Below are 12395 nucleotides of genomic sequence, written 5' to 3'. Positions count from 1 at the left end.
CAGGGTGGCAGGCTTGTCACCTCGCATGCTTTTTACAACCCTCACATTTTGCAGGATATTTTCTAGCTTTTAAAGAATTTATAAAGAGATCTACACAAAAAGTGTCCACAGCCCTACCCCCCTTTTTTTCCTGCTCATCACTTTCTATCGATCCGACTGCAACTCATGCCGCAACTCCACACAGGGTTCAAAGACTATGTACAGACACAATATTTGTTGTATAGCATCTACTGTAATAGGGCTAATACAACTTTAATGAGAGGGAAAGCAGCCAATATCTAAACAAATAGTTGACCTTAACATCGCCTGCAGGAGCTCAAAGCCTCTCAAAGCCAAAAACACTGCCCAAAAGACGAATGAATACGAATCTTTATCTGCTGTCACAACAACACCGTGCAAACTGCTAGACGTCACTGGTTTGACCTTCACAAGCTCCGACTCGCTGCTTTCTGTTGGCTACATGTGATCACACCTCCACTCTTGTACATGCAGAGTAGGTTTCTTTCAGTAGGTATGCTGTAGCATCAAGAGAGAAGTAGATGTTTATCTGTACCTTAAAGAAGTGCAATTGATTTAATATGTGCAATACTGTGTATTTTATACTGTTTTTTTTACAAAAGAGAAAGAAATAAAGATATTTAATATGCAAAATGTAAAAAATAAACCAGACATCTACAGAGCTCTCAAAATCTGAAGAAGAATGGGTGTCATTTGCGTATTATATTAGTGACTTTACCTCTGTAGGTTGTTACTTTAATTAAGGCAAGTACCAGTTAAAGGGTTGACTAACAAACATCTATAACCATATACATTCACCTCTAATGGTATCAAACAGTTGGCAGCAGAAATCTCAGAGACACATATCTTATGGGCCAACAGAACTTAAACTATATGCAAGGAGAAACATGCTAAATGGGGTCTATTTGGATTTGAAATTGGTTGGATTTAGGATTTCCATTGGCTTAGTTTGAAAAATGTTATGCATAACAATCACCTCTACAATCTTATGTGATGCAAAGTGAGAGAAAATCAGGCGTGCTGCCCTTTGATGTGGTGATGTGGTGATGTGGCACAAACACGAGCAGAATGCAACACAGGAATACTCAGCGCACAGCTTTGGGTGCAGCAGACGACCTGCTTCTGATCCAAAGCAACCCCTGCCTTGCTTACCTTACCGTGTGTATGGACTTTCACGTCCATGCAACTGCCTGATGAGGCCTCAGACCAGCAGAGTAAATGCCCCAGAGATGCAGAGTCATCCTCACATGGATGCACGCATTTGCAGGAACCAAAGTTGCTTGGGGGCAACACTACCCCCCTCCTCTCATCCGTAGCAGGGCGTCCCCTCAGGTGAATGTTTATGGCTCAGCAGTGAGGGTACAAACAAGACATCTCGCTTCCTTTCACCGCAGCCCCTCTGTGGTTTGAAGGTGGCGGCCATCACCGCGCGAGTCCCGGTGGTTTCCCCACAGCGTTGACAGGGAGCACACGCCTGACATGAGTTGTTGCCGGGTCAAGATACCCAAGAGGACGCTCAGTCAAAGTATCAGTATAGCAGAGGGGAGGAGAGGTGAGTGATAAATGCACGTTTGAGGCATTATGATTCAGTGCCATATCTCACTATGCTTCTTTTCTGTAAGAGCTCTGCAGCAGTCTGGCCGGTAGAAGAGAGAGACAAAGAGGGAGAGAAGCAGGGAGTTGCTGGGAGGAATATTTGCACAGAAACCGATATTAGAACAGAGATAAAGAGGTTGAGTGATACAGATAGGCCAGGGATCTGATGTGTATAGATGTCATTGAGATGGCTTTGTTGTAATATATTCCCTCTGAGAGTGCATGCAGCAAAGAAAGAGCTCCAGGCCCTATAGCCGGTCAGCTTCATCCTGTCAATCAATAGCACAAGTCCTTCCCCCTGCAGCTCTCCACTCCATCTCTACTGCACACTGCAGGAAAGTCTGCAGGATACCCATGAAGCACTGCTGCAAGATATCTAGCTCCTTAGTCCTCAAAACTAAAGCTAAGTAAAGTTAAATAGGTGATTTAGACAACATGATGTAGTCAAGCTTATTTTGACATTCAGATGTTTTCTGACAATGCATAACAAAATGTGCAAAGATCAGTGTGGTTAAGATGGACAAAAAAAAACGCAAAGCTTTATTTCATTATTCCGGCTGTAGCCTCATTCCCATGTTTATCTGGATGGCTCATCCGCAAGCTTAAATCTAGAGGAAAAGGTCATTCAAGGGCATTAAGGTAGAACTTGGTAATTTCCACAGGGGTGGCCAAAAAAAATGTCTGCTACAATCCTAATGTAAATGATTTCACAAGGATTCATCTAAACCTGTGTGAGGGTGGACTTGAATATAAAGAAGCGGCCTGTTGAGATGTCCGACGATGCAAATGCTGAATGAGTCGCGAACAGGCGTAGCTCTGCAGGGACACCGAATGACAAAAACAGACGCCCCCAAACCGTCCCTGTGATGGCTCTCATCATCATCATTCTGTATCCACCACCTCCAGGAGAGGAGAAAGGACAGAGAAGAAAGAGAAGGAGAGAGGCGGTAGAAAGAGAAGAACATTAATGCAGAAATCTAAAAAGGTAAGCGCGCTGCCACTCAGAGGAACAAGGTCGGTGGTTGGCTGCGGTGTTGTTTGAGCAGCAGTGCGCAACCTGCCTGCAGAGTAGGCAGCGGTGCAACAACAGTCCTCCGATTAGCAAGCTGCGACGCTTCCAGAAGCACTAACTGATCTCAGAGCTGTCAAAACTATCACAGACTTCATTGATCGTTAGGGAGTGATTCAGGGATATGATTCAAATGAAGCCTCTGTCCCCAAGCATTATATTACGTTTGAGTGAAAGGGCAGTAGTGCCCTCAAAAAGACAAGGCTTAGATGTGACCTCTATCTCCCACTGGGTAAGAGGACACGCTGATGCTAAATATTTAGCAGGTACTTAGGAATGTCAAGGCAATCGAGTGTGGCCATGGCTAGTTAGGAGACAGCCTCTGACAAAAGGTAGCACATGTATACAAAGTAGATGGGTTCAATAAGGGTCACAGAGCAGATTCATTAACCAGAGAGGAGGCTGGTCCTCGGGGGAATGCCTTTTCACCTACACACAGAAACGGATGCACTTAGTGTAATACAGCTGACAGGAGGCCTGTGTGTGCCGCATTCATGAGCTTTCATAGCCTTTCTGACCAAGCAGAAGGTAAGTCCCATATCAGAAATACACTATCAAAAGAAAGAGGCAAAAGGGAAGGAGCAGAAGGTGAGCTGGTCCGGACAAAATATCTACCATATTTTTATCACTGAAGAGCCTGTATCCCTGGCATAACAATGAATGGACTGGAGTGCTACAGAGGGAGAGTTAGTGGGAGGTCAAGACCCCCTCCGAGCAGCTGGCTGGGAGGCAGGGGCAGAAGGGAGACCCTCGCCCACCTCACAGCTTCATTAGCCCCACATTATGCAGTACGAGGCGATCAGTTACTCAACAGAGGGCTCCCAGCTGACGCGATTAGCTTGGTGGATTGCTGAAATGCCTTTAGAGGCAAGTCTGAAGGAGAGAATCCCTGCTCTGAGAAGAATGAACAACGAGGGTAGGGCAGGACACGGGGGACAAAGGGCGAGAGCTGCAGAAAAGCACTGACGTAACACAAATGCTCATAAACACACACTGGATGATTAGTGTGTCATGACACTGGGTTCTAAATCTGCCATTGTGGTTCAGTAAAAAACGCAAACACACAAATATGATAAATAACCCGAGACAGGAGGAGAAAGGATGCAAGGCCATCCAGTAACAGTATGAATATAATCAGTCAGTGTGATACAACGTTCCTATACATACTCAGAGTCCGGACAAAATGTCCATTTCATCACTCTGCTGTATTTAAGTAAGCTGTAAAAGTGCCTTTAAGTGCCCTCAGAGGAATCTCCATCATGAAACCTAGCATAAAAAAAACGATGTGTTTATTACCCAAGTCTCCCTTTCAAAGTCACATCTCAAGATACATGCAGCTCTAATGAATACAGGATGTCATAGATGAGTCAGACAATACCAAAGTCCATATTCATGACTCAACTGGTACAGAAGTTGACATTTATTGGAGTCTTTGGACTTGTGAAAGTGGTTTAAGGCTTTGCGTCTGAAATGAAGCAGCATATTCAAACGGTGACTGATAGCTGCATTAATTGCTACCGAGCTGTTGTTGGGAGAGTGATTGGGATAAGGATGCTAACTGCAGTGTTAGGAGGAACACGCTTTGTGTGATTTGATTACAGCGCAGAGCATCAGAAAATGTTTTGAAAAACAAACACACACAATAATAAATAAAAAAAACACTGAGCCACACAAACAACTGGCTGGAGAAAGGTATGAGCAGATCAAAGCCGCTCTTAGATTGAGGTTGTGTGAAAGCATTTTGCCAAGGTAGACTTTACCTTTAATGATAGCTTTGGAATTGAATTGAAGTTGGCAGTGGGCCATGTGGGAGTTAAGCTGGTTGTGGTACAGAAGCCTAAAAATTGCACTGTGTGTGTGTGTGTGTATATGTGTGTGTGAAACCAAGAAGAAGAAAAGAACAGATTGAGAGAGAGAGGCGGGAGTACAGCTAATGGTTACAAAATAAAAATCAAACAAACTTACGATGTGAGGTGAATCGCGGCCCATGGAAATGACTGTCCTGTTCACTGTCCTCAGCAGCTTCTCCATGACGATCTGCACATGCCACTGGGTGGGACCCTGCAAATATGATCAACACACCATTACAATTTTTGAGGAAAAGTTGTGTGAAAACGTTGTATTGTTACATAGCAGTGTTTACCGTTTCAAAGTCTCATTGTGATAGGAGGTTGTCTACTTTTTAGTTATTCATTTCCCATCAACCCACATTTTCTATTTCCGTTTTATTTATTTCATAATCCCACAATGACTATTTACACATCTGACAGACCTGATATATATCACTGATGCAGTCAAAATGATTTGAACTTATGGAGGGAAACACCAATTGGGCAGCTGTATGGTTGTAGAAAGTGGGACGATTTTCCCTGGACCTGCTTATTAGTGAGTGTGAGTGAGCGCAGGGCTTCTTCCAATGCCTCTACTTTTCTGCGGGGGGAATCTTCCAAGCACACCGAGCTGTGAAGCAGCAACCTAAACTTTCAATAATTTACTCAGCTCTTCCTGCGGTCGAAGAACTCGCGCACGTAGGTTTGTGCACAAATGCCCACACAAACATTGACACAATTGCAGAGGAGAACAAACAATCTGAAGAGGAAATAACAGACATTGCCTACAGTACATGCATGCATGTGGGACGCACATCTTTTTTGAAAACCAAAGAAGTTTCCTGATATAATACATGGTATATGATTTTCTGAACAAATCAAATGCATGGAGAATTATTATTTTTTTTTTAATATGATGTAGCCTTTTACATAGACATTTTTTTCAAAAGAGGTATAAATTGTAATACAACTTAGACACTAAAGTGAATAGAAGTATTTTTTCATTTAGTTTTCCTTTATAAATGGGCGATGCAGCCTATAGCCGCTTTCACACCAAGTACTTTGCCGTACTTAGTTCCCAGCACTTAGTTCCCAGCACTTAGTTCCCCCATGGAACTAAAGAACAGATCGCGTTCACACCGGAATAAGTCCCTGAGGGAAGATTACGCAAATGAAGCCGCTGACGTCACTTCTTCTTCTTCTGCTTTGGGTTTACTGGCAGGCCGCAAACAACTTCACGGCGTATACTGCCACCCGAAGTCCCCGGCTGGAAGTCCCCGGAGTTGGGGACTGGCTTCAGTAGAAGCTGCTGGGACTCCCAGCAGCTTCTACTGAAGCCTTCCGAGTAAATCGCCAGAACGCCGACACCTCCTCATCACTCCACCGCTCCCATGTTATTTATTGTGTTTCCATAAGTTATTCTCTCTCCGTTGGTGCGCGGGGCTAATGCTAATGCTAATAATGCTAATGCCAGCAAATACAATGGCGGCTTCACAAAACTTTTCAGAGTTTTACGGGGCGTGGTTTGCAATTCGCCCAGCCAATCAGAAATTGGAACTTTTTTCTCCCCAGGAAAAAGGGGGGAAAAGTCTTCATGAACTAAGTTCTCTTTTTGGTGTGAACGCAAAATCCCAGGAACTATCGGAACTAAAAGGGAAAAGTACGGGGAAAAGTACTCCGGTGTAAAAGCGCCTTATGAAAATGTGCAGTGTGATACAGGTATGAAAGAGAGAACCATGCAGGGAGAGGAAATGGCAAAGCGAGAGACAGGAGGAGGGTGAAAGTGGAAGATAATCCCAGGCAGAGTGGAGTGTGGGAGGCCAGGCCGCGGTGATCAATGGTGAGGGGAGTCTGAGGGGGCCTGAGGGAGGACATCAGGAGTCTGGGCATGGAAGAGGATGAGAACACACTCGCCAAGCAGCTGAGTGTTTGATGGTGTGTTCTCATGTGTGCATCTGTGAGTGATGCCCAAGTGTAAGGGAAGTGGACTCCAGTAAAATAATCATATCCATCATTTCTTCACACCAAATTTTATATAGTCATTTATCACAGAAAATATCAGAATTCTTAGCTGCTTTTCTATGGTTTATGTCATTGAAATTAGGACTGTTCTTTTGAACAAAAGAAGCAACTGTGCTAATTACAGTCAGCTATTTTCGGCCACTTTATAAACTGTACAATGAAATGATTCAATGGCTAAACAATTTATACATTAACCGATAATGAAAGACCCTTGATCCTTTGATTGGTTACATAACTGGCTCTGGCTGGATCACCACCTCTGCAGGTTAGTAAATAAACAGTAAATGTGCTGCCTTCAGGGAATGCAGGACAATAAAATAAATGGAAAACAGCACATTGATTAGTAGCTATTCAGTAAAAACCACAGTCCTAATGTGTTTCTTTTTTATGGAGGGACTCCTGGTTCCCCTTGTTATGCAACTATTTATCCCAGAGGTAAAGGAAAATACATAGCGCTGGAGAGTTAGTTGTTCCTCACTCACCACATCCTTCCTGTACAGCACCTCCAGGATGTCACTGAGCAGCTGGCAGCACGCCTTGGGCTCCTCGCGCTTCTCCAGGTGGAACTTCAGCTGGTCCGTCATCAGCGGCAGGAAGATCTCACGGCAGTCTGCAGGGACACCAGCGAATACACACATTTACAATGCCGCTCAACACATGGAGCAGATGATGGATCACACAAGGCAGTGCAGCATATGCTCCAGACAGACTCTCCATGAAGAGGCACGCAGCTCGCTAATGGTTTCCTCCTCAACGCTCAGAGGATTACATTAAAAACTGAATATAAGACATTTTATTGATTACACTTAATGTGGCAAAATCTCCCCAAAAAAATGTGTGACATCATAAGACTCAAAACAGGAGACAATCAGAACTGTAAAAGTGTTTTTTTTTGGAGGGGACGGGTGATATAGATGTCTGATGAATTACTTTGTTACCAGTATTTGTTACCAGTGTGTTTTGCACTTAAGATAGGCAGCAGAAAACACAAACTTTTCTAAGTTAATGCAACACAACATCCGATCAAACCAAAAAACGTTTGCTGAAAACATCAAAAAGTTAATTTCCATATTCAAAGTGAACAGAATTTGGTTGGCAATGGGACGTGGAGGACAGCCGAGATAAACCAGAGAGGATTCTCAAGGGAGGTAAACTGAAGGCATTCTGCCACAAAATTATCATATTTTTTATTAAAGCCTCTGATTTCAATCTCAGTGCCATTTGTGTATCAGTGTGGAGGTTTAAAGCCTAGGGACAAATACTGCAGTTAGGCCCGGTTTGATAATAATATGCACAGTATCAGTTAAGTGACTATCTTTGTGGAGGGAAACTCCATTGATAACCTCTCGGCAAGAAAGGAAAAGACGTTAAAAATAAAACACCTCTCACTCCGACAGCCTTTCTTCACCAATGCAGTGGCAGACTACACAAGAGGGACAACAACACACTTATATAACACACAATCCTTATCTTAAGTTGGAGAGAAACTGCTTTACCTAAGTGTAATATATGAATACATTCATTGTGTTATATTCTCTGACCCCTTTAAAGGAGCTCCATGCTAAACTGAGAGGTATGGATTGACTTCATGAAGATAGATGAAGAAAGGAATGCACAGAAAAGCTACTACTGGAATTAAATATAACCCATACGATGGGGCTCCACAGAGACTATGATGAGGCTTTGTAATAAAAAAGGGGTAATGAATGCCTTATGTAGTGATTAGAAATGTAACGAATAAAAGACTCCCGGAGAATTAAAAATGATATTTTTAATGACTTAGGCATTGATTAGTGGATCGATTTAACACAATGATTCTTTTGTAGCAATCTAGTAAATCACATGTAGCTGCTGGAGTCCTATTGAATTGCTTTTAATAATCATAATTCAAAGATAATTACAAGGAAGATCGGATTTTGAGATCGGATTTGAACTTAATATGTGGTCTAAACAGATGCTTTGGCATTAAAGAGGTGTGTATTAAATGCAACACTCCAGTGGCTGTTCGTGATGGTTATAATAGAAAGAAAACTTTTAAAATTGTGCTGGAAAGTATGAAAGGCTTCACCTGAAGGTGGCACCAAAGGGAAAGTAGTTTATCCTCTGATGAGCATGAACATTTCCTAATGTGTTTGCATAAGTGTGGTGCTATAGAAAAGGAACCTCTACATGCATCTCATCCTCTGAGGATTATTAAATAGCTCACCTTTTTTCACTGCAATCCAATTATATTACGCATACATTTTAAAAATGGCTCACGCTTTGGGGACTGTGCTCTGTAGATATCATGACTATCTTTTCTGTAAATATTGGGAGTTTCTTGTGTAAGAAGTTGTCAGTATCTCATCTGCGTGTGTTGCTTTGGAACAGGGTAGGAGGTAATCAAAAAACAAGAATATTTAACCTTACATCCTGATTTCGACATTGTCCGCTGCAAATTATATGAATATCTTATCATCATTTCTTATAATATCTTTTTAGGAATGTAATTGTTGGAAGGGGGGCAATTTACTCTTTTTGGTGGAGCTGGATGCTTGCTCATAGGATCACTAAAGTTAATAGGACTTATCCCAATCTACCCAATGCATGGACAAATGCTTTGACTAACATCTGAAATACTGTAGCTACAGACATCATAAACAGCCTCTGATGGCTGCTGGCAGTGGAGTGGAAAGGCTGATCTGCAATACAGCTATAATATACATACAGCTGTCACCAGGAAATGTGTCAAAAGGAAAGTCATGGATGTTAAGTGTTTCTCTTGTTTGGCTAGGCTAGCCCTGACTCAAAGTGACAACCATGTCTCCACTGAAATATATTTGGTTCTGTGAAACAGAGCACCAAGCTATCTGCCTGATACAGATTGGAGCCAAAATGTGTATTTTTGTTTATCGGTGTATTTGTGCTCCGTAATCTTCTAGGGTTTAAGCACCAAAACAAATGTGAGGGAGTGTAACATTGTGTGGAGTGTTTAATACCTTGTTATTTACAGGGCACTCATTCCCTTTGTGCAGCCTCCAAACTGCCATGCACACAGGTGGAAAGACACACTGGTGCATAGAAGAGCATAGACCACACATTACCATTCACTTTTACCCACACACTAGCAGGGTGGGAGTGGGACAAGCAGACTGGAACTATCAAGCTAGGCCATGAGCGCTCTCTTCAAACTTCCAGCGCAAACAGATTGTAGACGCTACAGTGATTTGCCCCTTTAACTCAGACCAGGAGAGCAGCTGACAGTATTTGTTCTCTTCCAGTGAGCCCATTTACAACTGATTCACATGCAACGCCCTTCTCTATCCTATTACATCATAAACAGTGAAGGTGACAACCGTTTTGCCTGCAGAAAAGATAAATGTCCTCTTTTCTGAGTTCATTAAGTTTCCATCTGCAGGAGGGAATAGTGTGTGCATACCAATCCCATTCATCTCACAGAATTTACATTTTAAACGAAAATATATAACCTGTGGATAAAAGATGTCATCTTATTGACTACAGTTATCATTTTGAAAGGGAAAAAAGCCCGTTGGGGAGTGAAGAACACTCATTGAAGACATGCTTTTACTCAGAAACTGTTAATATGGTAATCACTGTGCCATCTACAGGAAAGAAAACACAACAGTGATCACGTTGCATGCATACTGAAGAGTGTGGAGACTGCCAAAGAAGTGTCTAGGTAGATGCCTCGTGCTGGGTGTTCATTGCTCCAAGCATTCCTTCTAGTACATTTCACTTGAGGATTGGCTAGTGGAGCAACCTTTCAGTGACCACCTGGGGATCAGGATGCACCTCACAGTGAGTCCCAGGAGCATGTGCACTTGCCACAGCTGATTAAACCACATTTAAAAACGGCATGGCGAACCCCTTATGGTCATCGCAGTGGCCATTATCTGTGATAAAAACATCTCCAAAGTGGAGCTCAGCTTGATACTGATGTGGAAAGGACAGTTTTATTGGCAATTAAGCCTTCTCCATCGCTGTTTAAATACACGCATGCCCCTAATAGACTGCTGGAGATGTTCAAAGCACCGGTGCGTGGAGCTGTTGTTGGAATGGAGCGGCAGGGTAGCCGGTATCTACATCACAGCAACGAGTGATTCACAAGCATCGGGGAGGCTCGTCTGTCCACAATTACACCAAACAGATCAATAGTCATTACCTGAGCACCACATGCTGAGCATTGCCCTTCAATAGCTACACACTAAACCACCAATCAGACCATTTTACCTTGCTTGAGTATGAAAGGAGTGCATCATTAAATTGAAGGCGTATTTTTTCCATGTGTTCTGTTTAATATTAGACTACACTTTTCACAAACAGGACAACCTGTAATTCCTGTACTGATGCAGAGGCAGAGAGCAGCCTTGCAAGAGTATCATTGTTGTCGTCCATTTCTTGAACCGGCCCTTTAGAGGCATGTGCCATCCCTGACAGCAAAATGTGATCATTGTTACCGTTTCACTGGGTTAGGAACTCTGCATTTTTATCTACCACCACAGGACAGTATGTGTGTGGGTGTGTGTGTTGGTCTCTAAATCAGGACCTAACCTAAATGGGCCTCGGAGGATGTCGCCCCCGGCAAAATGCTCGTCCCTCGATAGTCGTGCAGCAGGGACCTGCCTGAGGGAAGCTGGAGACTGGATTCTCATTAAATTGGTATACTTTCATGCCCTTTATATCTGACATGACATGGCCAAAATGTAGAGCGGTATGGTGCTAATGTGTAATTTGAAAGTGTGAATGTGTTTGATTTTGGATTGCTGCTAGGGCAAGAAAACTAAAAGGGAAACCCAAACAGAAATAATAATATATTGTAAACTTATAGAAAAAAAGATTACACATTCAAACAAAGGAAAGCAGGGGTTGGGACTTGAAGACTAGGTGGATGTGAATATTGCTACAGTCAAGTCTTGGGGATTTTAGCTCTAAGATTGCCTAACTCTCTCATATAACAAAAGGGATTTCCACTACGCCTCACCAATGACCCTCATTGTGGGCTCACATGGCTAGGGGAGGCAGGTGGTGTGTGTGATTGCCTTTATTACTGCTCTGTGAGTGAAGGTTCATGCACCGAAGAACTGGGAGTACAGTTTGTGTATGTGTGCACTTACCGTGATGAGTGAAGAGATCGCTGTGGACGATGTCAATCAGACAGTCTAGCTTCTGTTTCACCAGGCGGCCCAGAGGAACCTTTAGGATGAACTCTGTGAACAGCTTGCTACGGAGACAGAAGGATGACAATAAAGACGAAAAGGTCAGAATGATCGGGCATCTTGGGCCGGCTGACTGCTTCCCATCACGAGCGATCATCCAAAACGCAATTAAAAGCCCCGCACACCCACACAGGTGCTTTCAGATATTCTGGTTGGGTTGGAGAATATGACAAATATGTAGCATGGGACAATGTAGATTTGTCAACTGACCCAGAGGAGAACCTCGGGTGAACTCTGAGAACAGCTGAGTATGAGAGATTCTGCTCTATCTCAGATTGTTTTATAGGATAGCGGTCAGTGTTGCAAATCAATCAAATAGATTGTTTTACAGTTGTATGTGATGCAGTACCTAGACCCACGCCCTCTTAGTTGATTAGTTGACTAATTTCGAGTGGTGGTCTAATGACATTTTCACAGATATGTCGATTGAATGCACTAATCAACTGGTCAACAAGTTACTCCACTCACATTTAGAATTTCCTGGTTAGCACTACATTTCTCATGTTTTTGATCCCTTATTCAACCATCTGTTGTTTTTTTCTTCAATAAATATCTCCGGACTAAATCCAGAGAACATACCATATCATAATATACTGTATTTGGCTGTTATTATATAAACTTAAACATTACTTGAGCTTGAAGGTT

General features: G+C 42.8%; 1 protein-coding gene across 1 annotated transcript in view; it reads right to left on the bottom strand.

Annotated features, from left to right (window-relative positions):
* The window catches only part of dock1 (dedicator of cytokinesis 1), a 162132-nt gene that overhangs the window by 91628 nt on the left and 58109 nt on the right, over nucleotides 1-12395 (bottom strand). Inside the window, exons 25-27 of the mRNA XM_034119288.1 lie at nucleotides 11649-11755; nucleotides 7017-7144; nucleotides 4649-4744 (exon numbers count right to left, since the gene is read on the bottom strand). Coding sequence (XP_033975179.1) covers nucleotides 4649-4744; nucleotides 7017-7144; nucleotides 11649-11755 — 331 coding nt within the window. The remainder of the gene's footprint in view (nucleotides 1-4648; nucleotides 4745-7016; nucleotides 7145-11648; nucleotides 11756-12395) is intronic.

Source organism: Trematomus bernacchii, unplaced genomic scaffold, assembly GCF_902827165.1.
Source record: "Trematomus bernacchii unplaced genomic scaffold, fTreBer1.1, whole genome shotgun sequence".
Classification (NCBI taxonomy): domain Eukaryota; kingdom Metazoa; phylum Chordata; class Actinopteri; order Perciformes; family Nototheniidae; genus Trematomus; species Trematomus bernacchii.
This window is presented reverse-complemented; position numbering and strand designations above follow the sequence as displayed.